A 14,290-nucleotide genomic window follows, 5' to 3' on the forward strand; every position below is an offset into this window, starting at 1 on the left:
TATCTTGGATCTGGTGCTATGTAATGAGGCGGGTAGAATTAGGGACCTTGCGGTGAAGGATCCTCTTGGAGAGAGTGATCATTGTATGGTGGAGTTTCTGGTGCAGATGGAGGAGGAGAAAGTGGGTTCCCGGACGCGCGTCCTTTGTTTGAATAGAGGGGAGTATGGTAGGATGAGAGAAGAATTGGCGAATGTGGACTGGGGGAATGTGTTGGAAGGTAGGTCTGCTGAGGAGCAGTGGAGGATCTTTAAGGAGATCTTTCTTGGTGCTCAGCAGAAATTTATTCCGATGGTTAAAAAGGACAGTAGGAAGAGAGGTAATAAGCCGTGGATAACGAAGGAGGTGAAGGAAAGTGTTAAATTAAAAGCGGAGGAATTTAGAGTAGCTAAGAGCAGTGGGCGAGAAGAGGATTGGGAAAGGTTTAAATGTCAACAAAGATTGACAAAGAAGTTGATAAAGGAGGGTAGGAGAAGCTATGAGGCTGGGCTAGCACTTAATATAAAAAAGGATAGCAAGAGTTTTTATAAATATATAAAAAGGAAGAGGCTGGCTAGGGTGAACGTTGGTCCTTTAGAGGATGAGAAAGGGGAGCTAGTGGTAGGGGATGGGGATATGGCGAAGGTCTTGAATAACTTTTTTGTTTCTGTCTTCACGGAGGAGGACGTGAATAATTTGCCGGGTGTTAGCGATGGAAAGGTGGTAGGAATGGAGGGTCTTAATGACATTACTGTTACTAGAGAGGTGGTGCTCGACAGACTGGAGGGGCTGATTGTGGACAAGTCCCCAGGACCGGATGGAATGCATCCGAGGGTTCTGAAAGAAATGGCGGAGGTGATAGTGGATGCCTTGGTGGTTATTTTCCAGACGTCGCTGGATTCTGGGGAAGTGCCGGAAGATTGGAAAACGGCTAATGTTACGCCGTTGTTTAAGAAGGGTGCCAGGCAAAAGGCGGGGAATTATAGGCCGGTTAGTTTAACGTCTGTGGTAGGTAAAATGTTAGAATCCATCATTAAGCAGGAAATTGCGAGGCATCTTGAAGGGAATTGCTTGATAGGGCGGACGCAACACGGTTTCATTAAAGGGAAGTCGTGTCTGACAAATTTACTGGAGTTCTATGAGGATGTGTCTAGGGCAGTGGATAGAGGAGAGCCGGTGGATGTGGTCTTTCTGGATTTTCAGAAGGCGTTTGACAAGGTACCTCACAAGAGGTTATTGCAGAAGGTCAGGGGACATGGAGTTGGGGGTAGGGTGTTAGCGTGGATAGAGGATTGGTTGTCAAATAGGAGGCAGAGAGTGGGGGTCAATGGGTGCTATTCGGATTGGCGGATGGTGACTAGTGGGGTGCCCCAGGGGTCGGTGCTGGGGCCTCAGCTATTTACCATTTATATAGATGATCTGGAGGAGGGAACCGAGTGCAGGGTGTCGAAATTTGCTGATGACACCAAGATTGGGGGAACGGCAAATTGTGCGGAGGGTGTGGAGAGTCTGCAGAAGGATCTAGATAGGCTGGGCGAATGGGCCAGGAAATGGCAAATGGAATTTAATGTTGGCAAGTGTGAGGTGGTCCACTTTGGTAGGAAGAATGGTAGGAAGGACTATTACTTACGTGGCGAAAAACTGCAGCAGGCGACGGTGCAGAGGGACCTCGGGGTCCTTGTGCATGAGTCGCAAAAACCCAGCTTGCAGGTGCAGCAGGTGGTCAGGAAGGCGAATGGGATGCTGGCCTTCATAGCGAGGGGGATTGAATATAAAAGTAGGGAGGTCTTGCTGCAGCTGTATAGGGCATTGGTGAGGCCGCAGCTGGAGTACTGTGTGCAGTTTTGGGCGCCGCACCTGCGCAAGGATATTTTGGCCCTGGAGGGAGTGCAGAGGAGGTTTACTAGGCTGATACCGGAGTTGAGGGGATTGAGCTATGAGGAGAGGCTGAATAAACTAGGCTTGTACTCGTTAGAGTTTAGAAGAATGAGGGGAGATCTCATTGAGACGTATAAGATGATGAATGGGATGGATAGGATAGAGGTGGAGAGACTCTTCCCGCTCAAAAAAGACAGTAGGACTAGGGGGCACAGCCTCAAGATAAAGGGGAGGCGGTTTAGAACGGAGTTGAGGAGGAACTTCTTCACTCAAAGGGTGGTGAATCTCTGGAATTCTCTGCCCGTTGAAGTGGTGGAGGCTGCCTCGCTAAATATTTTTAAGAAGCGGGTTGATGGGTTTTTGATAAGAGAAGGGATTAAGGGTTATGGGGAGAGGGCGGGAAAGTGGAACTGAGCCACGACAGATCAGCCATGATCTTATTGAATGGCGGGGCAGGCTCGAAGGGCTAGATGGCCTACTCCTGCTCCTATTTCTTATGTTCTTATGAATGTTTTGCTACACAAAGTAATTGAGGCAGCAGTCATTAATTCTACTGAGTGAAAATTGATAAGTATTTGGAGTAGTGAAAGATGCAATACTAGAGAAAAAGTAAACAAGGGACCAGTTATAGAAGCCCCAGCGAAGTGTGAGCATAGTCATGATTGGCCAAAAGGTTTGCTGTGATCCATGTATTCATAGCAATGAGCATTTTTAGCTCAAGATCCTTTAGCTATTTGTTTAACTTTCATGGGCTGTACTATTTTTTAACATGGCATTTAAAAGATAATTAAAATCTGCACTGTAAAAGGGTGTACACCAAGTACCTAAGAAAAAAAAAATCAATAGCTAGATTGGAGGTTCAACTGGTGTTCTGTAGTAAATGTGCTATTATGTTCCAATTGGGATGCTAAAATAGCCCTAACAGCAGAGTTCACTGATCACTATCCAGCTGTCCAGTGCATTTTGTCATTGGGTAATGTCAGAAATGGCCTGAACTGTGATGTCTAGGTTGTCAAATTCCACCATTAAAGTTCAGGCATGAGCAAATCACTTTGATGCAGTACTGAAGGGCAACCAGTATCCATGCAACAAACTGCCAAATCTTCAAGAGAAAATGCAAAAATTAGCCAAGAAAAAGTGACAAGGAAAAAAAAGTATATCTTATCTTACGTACATGTCAAAACGTACTGACATTAACACAAATATATTACATATGCACACAAAATACATAAAATCTAACAAAATCTAAAATAAAGCATTCAGTTAAGTTCCCTATCGAACAAGCTTCTCTTAACAGAGTGATTCATACTGTAGTACAACTCTCTTACTGTGTGCTTCTCTTCTGCAGCTTTATCTGCACCTGGCCAGTTCTGGAGGAGCCCAAAGCTGCCTGCTGATTATGTTTGAGATTTTTCACACCCAGTGAGCACTGGCAGGACTGCAGCAGATAATGGCAATAGTGGAAATAACATTATTTAATTGGATTAAATTTTGTTTTATGATTTGGGATTTGCTAGTTTTGTCCCTCTGAAAAGGGGATACATTTTTTAAAAGGCAAATGGTGATCTAATATCTTGAATGATGACCACCCTTTGGTAATTCACTTGAGGGACCATTCTGTCCACATAATCAAAATAAACAAGCTGTTTTAGTGTGTAGTGCATCACAAGCCTAATCCAGTCCTCGTCAAATGACGAGACCTGCACTTTCTATCAAGTAATTATATACTGTGTCAACTTTATCCTTTTGCTTCTCTCATTTTCTATTGTCCAACCCCTCCTCTCCTTGGCTAAGTAAGCTAATTCAGTCAAGGAAAATTAAAGACAGGATCTTGCTGGCCTTCATTTATCAGGCTTTACCACTCCAATACCGGAAAGCATTTATCTAATAAGATTAGCATAGCGTTTTGAGTTCAAGCATAGTTGATAAGCTAATTTTTAGAACACACAGTAGTGATAAGTGTAACAAGTGTAATCAATTTATTATATGCCACTTACTAATTTGCCAGCATCCATTGTTTTCTTTAACTTCTGACCCAATTCTGATCCTGTTGCTACCATGGCTCGCAACATGTCACCAGTTGCTAAATGACAGACATTATAGTGATCAGCAAGTCGCTGAGCCTGAAACAGGAATGGAAAGTAATTAAAATGCATTTTTATAATTAGGAAGTACATTCATTCATTGGTATTGTTGGAAACAATTTTTTTTTCTCCCTTCAAACTACAAATTTAGTTTTGATTTGATTTATTATTGTCACATGCATTAGCATATAGTGAAAAGTATTATTTCTTGCGTGCTACACAGACAAAGCATACCATTTATAGAGAAGGAAACGACAAAATGCAGGATGTAATGTTATAGTCATAGCCAAGGTGTAGAGAAAGATTAACTTAATGCAAGATAGGTAATTAAAGCATTGTTAGGGTATTTAAAACACAGTTTAGAATGAAGTTTTAGCAGCATTGAACAACAAAGAATAGAAGGTAAGCTGGGCACAACTTGCAAGAAGTCACCTCATTCCAGCAACATCTTAGAAAAATTGAGATAATTACTGAAAATTGAATGTGTTTTGAATGGTTATTGAGTAAAGAGTGGACCATCTGGATATAAACTGTCCCATTGGTAATATGCAGCATGGATTCATGAAGGAAGGTCACGTTTTACTAATCTGGTGGAATTCTTTGAGAACATTACAAGTTCAGTGGACAATGGGGAACACGTGGATGTGGAGGATCTGGATTTCCAGAAGGCATTTGACAAGGTGCCACACCAAAGACTGCTACACAAGATAAAGGTGCACAATGTTAGGAGTAATATATTAGCATGGCTAGAGGATTGGTTAACTAACAGAAAGCATCCGGCTCCCCCTCACCACTCAAATCACGGACCACCGCAACCACACAGGTATCAACCATCCCCCTGCCCCCCTTCCCCTTCAGACACCCCACACAGCACCACTTTCCCCTTAGCCTCCTTTCAGGCGAAGCAGTGCCAACAGTGCACTGCCCTCAAGCACTGACACCCTGACTGGTGCCTTAGGCCCCTGAGGGAGCTGAGGTAGTAGGTCCAGAAGTTATTTGCCCCTCTGCTGCTGAGGAAGTGTTTCTCAACGATTCTGGGGTGGGCTTTGCCATTCTGTCAGGATGGCGATGTTGTGGTTGGACTGTCCCACCCTAGCATGATTTCAGGTAGCCCTATGACCAACGCCTGCATTTCTGCTTGTGAGTCAAACAAATTCTAAAGTGCCAAGGTAACTTTAACCTCTGTCCCCTCCTGGCACCTGGCAGGGTTTTAAAATCATTTCTCGCACTCCATTCGGCAGAGATTTTCCTTTCTCCCTGTCAAAAGCTACAGGAGTGAGCAGGACCCTTTGAAATTCTTTGACAGAGAGATGTCAATTTCACGGGGCTGGGGGAGGCAGGTGGTGGTGGTGCTGGTGCTGCTGGTTCCAGTCTGCTCAGCTGTGCACTCAGCCCCAGTGTATGCACACAGCTTTACTTGAAGTTGCTGAGGCTTCCTAGCAAGCAGAAATTGTTGCAGTCCTCTACATCAAAACCTTTGATCTGTAACAAGTTAGGGCAGCACAGTGGCAAGCAAGGATGCAGGTTCGAGTCCCAGCTTGGGTCACTGTCTGTGTGGAGTCTATATGTTCTCCCAGTGTCTGCGTAGGTTTTCTCCCACAATCTGAAAGATATGCTGGGCATGCTAAATTCTTCCTCAATGTATCTGAACAGGTGCTGGAGTGTGGCAACTGGGCTCTTTCACAGTAACTTCACTGCAGTGTAAGCCTACTTGTGACACCGAACTTTATTTTCATTATTAATGTGCAATGCCTCGTAAAAGATTCAGCTGTCAGATCCATGGATGTTTCTCATCCTCCAGTCACCTCTGTTAATTTGATTTCCCTTCAAGGTTGACTCAAATAGCCCATTGATCCTGACTAATGTAGACAGTCTAATCCTGATTGACAGTCTGAGGTTTAACTTCCCCTTTTGCAAACCACTTCAGGGCAATGTAGACAACACCCATATCCCAGTGGATAGTGATGAAGTCAATCCCTTGCCCCCAGCCTGAGCCCACTTAACCCCCAGGACCCTTCCTCTGCAGCCTGATCAGAGCAGAAGAGTGTTTACAACATTAGCTAACTTGGGAGCCAGGAAGTCAATGCACTTGAAGTAGAGAGCCTCAAATGAAAAGATAGCGGTGACATATTGGTACAACTGGCCTCCTAACATGTTGTAATTTCTAAGAATTCACTTCCACTGGTCTTCCATGTTGATATGGAGAACTGTTTTATGTAAATAAATCCTCATGAAGTAACAGTAAGCTACTGCTCACAACTATAATAATGATCACTGGGACATTAGACATGGTGCACTTTGCAACTTCATTCTCACTCCAAGCTTTCATTGTATCAAAATATTCACAATGGATTTCATCAAGAAAACACAAAAGACTCGCATTTAGGCACAATCAAAATGGTGCAAAGTGGTTTGTACAACTAGTGAAATACTTTTTTGAAATGTAGTCACTGTCACAAGAAACTATGTAAAATGCTGGTTGTTTTCTAGGGGAGTCTCAATCTTAGAGGTTACAAGGGGAGTCTCAATCTTAGAGGTTACAAGGGGAGTCTCAATCTTAGAGGTTACAAGGGGAGTCTCAATCTTAGAGGTTACAAGGGGAGTCTCAATCTTAGAGGTTACAAGGGGAGTCTCAATCTTAGAGGTTACAAGGGGAGTCTCAATCTTAGAGGTTACAAGGGGAGTCTCAATCTTAGAGGTTACAAGGGGAGTCTCAATCTTAGAGGTTACAAGGGGAGTCTCAATCTTAGAGGTTACAAGGGGAGTCTCAATCTTAGAGGTTACAAGGGGAGTCTCAATCTTAGAGGTTACAAGGGGAGTCTCAATCTTAGAGGTTACAAGGGGAGTCTCAATCTTAGAGGTTACAAGGGGAGTACATAAGAAATAGGAGCAGGAGTAGGCCATCTAGCCCTTTGAGCCTGCCCCGCCATTCAATAAGATCATGAATGATCTGTCGTGGCTCAGTTCCACATTCCCGCCCTCTCCCCATAACCCTTAATCCCCTCTCTTATCAAAAACCCATCAACCCGCGTCTTAAAAATATTTAGCGAGGTAGCCTCCACCACTTCAACGGGCAGAGAATTCCAGAGATTCACCACCCTTTGAGTGAAGAAGTTCCTCCTCAACTCCGTTCTTAACCACCCCCCCCCTTTATCTTGAGGCTGTGCCCCCTAGTCGTATTATCCTTTCTGAGTGGGAAGAGTCTCTCCACCTCTATCCTATCCATCCCATTCATCATCTTATACGTCTCAATGAGATCTCCCCTCATTCTTCAAAACTCTAACGAGTACAAGCCTAGTTTATTCAGCCTCTATCCTATCCATCCCATTCATCATCTTATACGTCTCAATGAGATCTCCCCTCATTCTTCAAAACTCTAACGAGTACAAGCCTAGTTTATTCAGCCTCTCCTCATAGCTCAACCCCCTCAACTCCGGCATCAGCCTAGTAAACCTCCTCTGCACTCCCTCCAAGGCCAAAATATCCTTGCGTAAGTACGGCACCCAAAACTGCACACAGTACTCCAGCTGCGGCCTCACCAATGCCCTATACAGCCGCAGCAAGATCTCCCTACTTTTATATTCAATCCCCTTCGCTATGAAGGCCAGCATCCCATTCGCCTTCCTGATCACCTGCTGCACCTGCAAGCTGGGTTTTTGCGACTCATGCACAAGGACCCCAAGGTCCCTCTGCACCATCGCCTGCTGCAGTTTTTCGCCACGTAAGTGATAATCCTTCCTACCAAAGTGGACCACCTCGCACTTGCCAACATTAAATTCCATTTGCCATTTCCTGGCCCATTCGCCCAGCCTATCTAGATCCTTTTGTAGACTCTCCACACCCTCCGCACAATTTGCCTTTCCTCCAATCTTGGTGTCATCAGCAAATTTCGACACCCTACACTCGGTTCCCTCCTCCAGATCATGATTCCCTCCTCCAGATCATTAATCCTCCAGTCTCAATCTTAGAGGTTACAAGGGGAGTCTCAATCTCATCTCCAATAGGGCACCAATGCAATTCTATGGCTGAATTTTAAGCAGTTCTCTGGGAAAAGACAGAGGCAGAATAGTTGGCAAAATGGTATAGGAAGGCAACAAGTGGCCTGCTCAATTTCTTCCTGCCATCTTACCAGCAGCAACTCACAGCCTGGAACCCAATTAAGCCACTTAATGGGCAAACTAAGGGCCTCCTCCCCGTGCTGGCATTTTATTAGTGGCTGTTAGACTACTTCTTTCTGTACTGCCACTCTTATCCCTTGCCCCCAAATTTTCCCCTCAAAGCAATCGTCCCCCACTCATCCTTCCACCTATCCCCTCCCAACACTTTGCCATCCCACTCCTCGCTTTTGCGCTCCCTTGCCACCCACGTGTCAGGCTTCCCATCCAATTAAACCATTCGTTCTTCTCAACCCCCCCACCCAACCTCCCCTCACTTTCCCCCCACGCCTTCCCCCGGCCTCCCCCCACCCGCCTCACCCCCAACGCCTGTCTCTCCCCCCCACCCAACACCATCTCCACCTTCCCTCTCCCTGCCAACTCCTTGCCCCCCCCCCCCACCGATTCACCCCTCTCCCTGCCGTCTCCACGTCCCCCCGCCGCCCCCATCTCGCCCCATGCCCCCACCACCCCTCCCCCGATCATCTCCCCGCCCCCTGCCTCCCCAACCTGCGTCCCCCCGCCTCGCCCCCGCCGCCCCAACCCGCGTCCCCCGCCTCCCGAACCCGCGTCCCCCCGCCTCGCCCCCGCCTCCCGAACCCGCGTCCCCCCGCCTCCCGAACCCGCGTCCCCCCGCCTCGCCCCCGCCTCCCGAACCCGCGTCCCCCCGCCTCCCGAACCCGCGTCCCCCCGCCTCCCGAACCCGCGTCCCCCCGCCTCGCCCCCGCCTCCCGAACCCGCGTCCCCCCGCCTCCCGAACCCGCGTCCCCCCGCCTCGCCCCCGCCTCCCGAACCCGCGTCCCCCCGCCTCGCCCCCGCCTCCCGCCGCCTCGCCCCCACCTCCCGAACCCGCGTCCCCCCGCCTCGCCCCCACCTCCCAAACCCGCGTCCCCCCGCCTCGCCCCCACCTCCCGAACCCGCGTCCCCCCGCCTCGCCCCCACCTCCCGAACCCGCGTCCCCCCGCCTCGCCCCCACCTCCCGAACCCGCGTCCCCCCGCCTCGCCCCCACCTCCCGAACCCGCGTCTCCCACCCCGCCATCTCACCACCACCCCCCTAACTCTTCTCCCACCACCAAAAGTTTGCACATTCTCCCCGTGCTTGCGTGGGTTTTCTCCAGGTGCTCCGGTTTCCTCCCACACCCCAAAAACGTGCTTTTAGGCTGATTGGTGTTAATAAACTGTCCCTAAATTGGATCTCCCTCAATCTGGTGCACATATAATTCTCCAAAGTTACACCCTTGTGGGGTCCACAAGATGTAGACAGAAGTCGTAGATAGGAGGAGGATTGGAAATGAGGCACTCCGAGTGTTAAAATGGGCAGTGCAAGCTTGTAGGGCCGAAGGGCCTGTTTCCTGTGCTGTGCTGCTCTTTTCCCACCGCCAACACCAACTCCCCCCCCGCTCTTTTCCCACCGCCAACGCCAACCCCCCCCCCTGCTCTTTTCCCACCGCCAACACCAACCCCCCCCCGCTCTTTTCCCACCGCCAACACCAACTCCCCCCCCTCTCTTTTCCCACCGCCAACACCAACCCCCCCCCTCTCTTTTCCCACCGCCAACACCAACCCCCCCCCCTCTCTTTTCCCACCGCCAACACCAACCCCCCCCCTCTCTTTTCCCACCGCCAACACCAACCCCCCCCCTCTCTTTTCCCACCGCCAACACCAACCCCCCCCGCTCTTTTCCCACCGCCAACACCAACCAACCACCCCCCTGCTCTTTTCCCACCGCCAACACCAACCAACCACCCCCTGCTCTTCTCCCACCGCCAACACCAACTCCGCCCCCCTGCCCTTTTCCCACCGCCAACACCAACTCCGCCCCCCTGCCCTTTTCCCACCGCCAACACCAACTCCGCCCCCCTGCCCTTTTCCCACCGCCAACACCAACTCCGCCCCCCCCTGCCCTTTTCCCACCGCCAACACCAACTCCGCCCCCCCTGCCCTTTTCCCACCGCCAACACCAACTCCGCCCCCCCTGCCCTTTTCCCACCGCCAACACCAACTCCGCCCCCCCTGCCCTTTTCCCACCGCCAACACCAACTCCGCCCCCCCTGCCCTTTTCCCACCGCCAACACCAACTCCGCCCCCCCTGCCCTTTTCCCACCGCCAACACCAACTCCGCCCCCCCCCCCCCCCCCCCCCTTTTCCCACCGCCAACACCAACTCCGCCCCCCCCCCCTGCTCTTTTCCCACCGCCAACACCAACCCCCCCCTCCCCCCCCTTCTCTTTTCCCACCGCCAACACCAACTGCACCCCCCCTCCCGCTCTTCTTCCCCCACCAACCCCTCTCCCCCCACTAACCTGGGTGCCCTTTCCCGCCCCGGGTGGCCCCAGCAGAATGGCCTTGATGCCGCTCTGGGCATTGCTGGGCCTGGGTTCCTGCTTGGCTCCTGGACTCATCTTCTCGTTAACGACTTTGAAACCTGACGGTGACCCCTCGCGCTGCTGCCCGGATCCTCGCGCCGACGATGAGAGGCGGGACCGGGACGGCGAGTGCCGATTGGCCACTCGCTGTTCCGCCACTTCCGGCGCTTGTTTTAGCCGCAGGCGGAAGTAACGTTGAAAAACGGCGCCGAGTGGCCAGTCTACACGTTGGAGTTCGGTGTTAGTCGTTTGCCCCTTTTCAGACGTTGATTCAGTTATCTCATGCACCTTAGCCCCAATCAATACTCCTGATAAGTTTTGAGGTTGTTGTTCAAAGGTTATAGGGAAAAGGCGTGGGCCTGACGCTATACTATTAATCCACAAACTCAGCTATTGTTCTGGGGGCCTGGATTTGAATCCCTCAGTAAGAAGCCTCACACACCAGGTTAAAGTCGAACAGATTTATTTGGTAGTAAACGCCACAACCTTTCAGAGCGCTGCACCTTTGTCAGGCACTTACCTGACGAAGGAGCAGCGCTCCAAAAGTTAGTGGTGTTTGCCACCAAATAAACCTGTTGGATGTTAACCTGGTGTTGTGAGACTTCTTCCTGTGTTTACCCCAGTCCAACACCAGCATGTCCACATCTTTGAACCCCACCACAGCAGATGGTGTACTTCGAATTTAAAAGAAAAAATCTCAAATTAAGGATCTACTCATAACCATGGAACCATAATCAATCGTCAGAAAAACCCATCTGTTTCACTAATATCCTTTAGGGAAGGAAATCTGCCATCCTTACCTGGTCTGGTCTACATTTGATTTCAGAGCCACAATGTGATTGACTCTCAACTGCCCTTAGGCAACTCAGGATGGGCTTTTAAATACTGGCCAGCCAGTGGTGCCCTTGTCTCACAAATAAAAAAAAAGGATTAAACTATTGAGTTTGACGATCAGCCATGATCATAATGAATGGTGGAGCAGGCTTGAAGGGCCAAATGGTTCCTCCTATCTTCTATGTTAATTTTCCTAGGCTTTTCAGGAATTAAGTCTCCTGGGCAATACCCCATCAACTTGGCAGAAAATGTACTGGGGTCAATAAAAATATTGTGTGGTTCCCATTTTATTTGTATTATGACCACAAATAATAGTTGAGGCCAAAACATTGCATAATTTCAAGAGGAAGTTAGATATAGCACTTGGGGCTTAAGGGGTAAAGGAAAATGGCAGGGGGAGGAGAGGCGGGATCAGATTAGTGAATTAGATGATCAGCCATGACCAAAATGAATGGTGGAGCAGACTGGAAGGGCTTCTATATTTTATGTTTCTGTTTCAATGATTATAAAAATTAAGGATTTAACCAACATTATGCTTTTTAAATATATAAGTAAGCTACTGTGGATGCTGGAAATCTGAAATAAAAACAGAAAATGCTGGATAAACTCAGCGGATCTGACAGCATCTATACAAAGAAGCACAGTTAATGTTTTGAGTCCATATGACCCTAGAGTTAATTCTCTAGAGCCAACGTTTTGAGTCTAGATGACCCTTGAAATGTCAGCTCTATGTTCTTCCCACAGATGCTGTCAGACGTGATGAGGTTTTCTAACATTTTCTGGTTTTTTTTCAGATTCCAGCAACCGCAGTACTTTGCTTTTAAATTAATTCTCTATGTTGAGATACACATTTCTTCTTGAATCATGGTGACTAATTACAGTGTTGAATATTTTTCTTTGGCACTTCAGTTAAAACATTGAACTGTTTTGCTGTCATTCACACAAAATAATTTAACAAGCGGTAACATGTCATTTTACAAGTGGTTAAAACAACATTTGCCTTTTCTATTGGCAGTCTAAAACTTAATACTGTTGAAGATTTTAGAACTTACAAGTAAGAAAAATGGTACATTGAACCTAAATATCCATAGCTGGAATTTACTGTATTACTCTTTCTTAGAAGTCACAAATGCTGAGTGATTATACAGTGATTGGTCTTTACTCAACTGTTCATGTGGCATTGACTGAAGTAGGAATGAAAATGTTCCTGCTTATGGGGTTGAAGAAAACTAGAGTTCATAAATATAAGAACATAAGAAAAAGGAGCAGGAGTAGGCCATCTAGCCCTTCGAGCCTGCCCCGCCATTCAATAAGATCATGGCTGATCTGTCGTGGCTCAGTTCCACATTCCCGCCCTCTCCCCATAACCCTTAATCCCCTCTCTTATCAAAAACCCATCAACCCCCGTCTTAAAAATATTTAGCGAGGTAGCCTCCACCACTTCAACGGGCAGAGAATTCTAGAGATTCACCACCCTTTGAGTGAAGAAGTTCCTCCTCAACTCTGTTCTAAACCACCCCCCCTTTATCTTGAGGCTGTGCCCCCTAGTCCTACTGTCCTTTCTGAGCGGGAAGAGTCTCTCCACCTCTATCCTATCCATCCCATTCATCATCTTATATGTCTCAATGAGATCTCCCCTCATTCTTCTAAACTCTAACGAGTACAAGCCTAGTTTATTCAGCCTCTCCTCATAGCTCAACCCCCTCAACTCCGGCATCAGCCTCCTCTGCACTCCCTCCAAGGCCAAAATATCCTTGCGTAAGTACGACGCCCAAAACTGCACACAGTACTCCAGCTGTGGCCTCACCAATGCCCTATATAGCCGCAGCAAGACCTCCCTACTTTTATATTCAATCCCCCTCGCTATGAAGGCCAGCATCCCATTCGCCTTCCTGACCACCTGCTGCACCTGCAAGCTGGGTTTTTGCGATTCATGCACAAAGACCCCGAGGTCCCTCTGCACCGTCGCCTGATGCAGTTTTTCACCACGTAAGTAATAATCCTTCCTACCATTATTCCTACCAAAGTGGACCACCTCGCACTTGCCAACATTAAATTCCATTTGCCAGTTCCTGGCCCATTCGCCCAGCCTATCTAGATCCTTCTGTAGACTCTCCACACCCTCCGCGCAATTTGCCGTTCCACCAATCTTGGTGTCATCAGCAAATTTCGACACCATACACTCGGTTCCCTCCTCCAGATCATCTATATAAATGGTAAATAGCTGAGGCCCCAGCACCGACCCCAGTCAAACAAATACTTTTGCTGGAAATCTTAAGAGTTTCACGCATACTGTGGCCTCAATATGTTGTTGCAATGAAACTTGAAGAATAGCAGTCATCTTTCAATTGGGCACTTTACAATCTTCTGGACTCAACAAATAGCAGGTGATAGTAATGCTTCTACTGCTATTTACTGCTCCTCCAGACCCATAGAAAAGCAAAGTACTGCAGATGCTAAAAATCTGAAATACAAATAGAAAATACTGGAGTAACTGCAACTTATATGTTTATATCTTACAGAGAGAGAGCACCTTTTAACATAATAGAATCCCTACAGTGCAGAAGGAGGCCATTCAGCCCATTGACTCTGCACCGACCACAATTCCAACTATCCTTCTCAATTTATCCCTATCTCTTCTTCTCGATCTACCTTGTTTATCGATCTTCTTCCTCTCTATCACCATCTCTTCATCTCTCTCTTTCCATCTGTTTCTATATCTTCATCTCTGTCTATATCTGACTCGATGTGGATATGCCGGCGTTGGACTGGGTTAAACACAGAATGGAGAATTCTGGCCAGAACTCTCCATTCACCTGAAGAACAGGGAAACCCCTCGAAAGCTAGTGAGTTTACTATCAGATAAATCGGTTGGAATTTAACCTGGCGTTGTCAGACTTTTTACTATATCTGACTCTCCCGTTTCTATCTCTCCATTCTGCCCCTCTATTCATTCTACCCCTCTCCCTCCTGCATTGCTCTGCTCCACCAGCGGCG

The 14,290-nt window shown here is 48.0% G+C and overlaps 1 protein-coding gene across 4 annotated transcripts in view; it reads right to left on the reverse strand.

Annotated features, from left to right (window-relative positions):
- Positions 1–10,572, reverse strand: part of ak2 (adenylate kinase 2) — a 28,762-nt gene extending 18,190 nt beyond the window's left edge. For all 4 annotated transcript variants that reach the window (XR_013889411.1, XR_013889410.1, XM_080211667.1 and 1 more), the window contains exons 1-2: positions 10,397–10,572; positions 3,853–3,978 (exon numbers count right to left, since the gene is read on the reverse strand). Coding sequence is in view for 2 of the 4 variants with exons in the window: in XM_080211667.1 (XP_080067793.1) it covers positions 3,853–3,978; positions 10,397–10,495 (225 nt within the window). In the remaining 2 variants the exon portion in view is untranslated. The remainder of the gene's footprint in view (positions 1–3,852; positions 3,979–10,396) is intronic.
- Positions 10,573–14,290: the final 3,718 nt, after the last annotated feature.

This window comes from Carcharhinus amblyrhynchos, chromosome 24 (genome assembly GCF_965287045.1).
Source record: "Carcharhinus amblyrhynchos chromosome 24, sCarAmb.v2.hapA, whole genome shotgun sequence".
NCBI classification, from domain to species: Eukaryota; Metazoa; Chordata; class Chondrichthyes; order Carcharhiniformes; family Carcharhinidae; genus Carcharhinus; species Carcharhinus amblyrhynchos.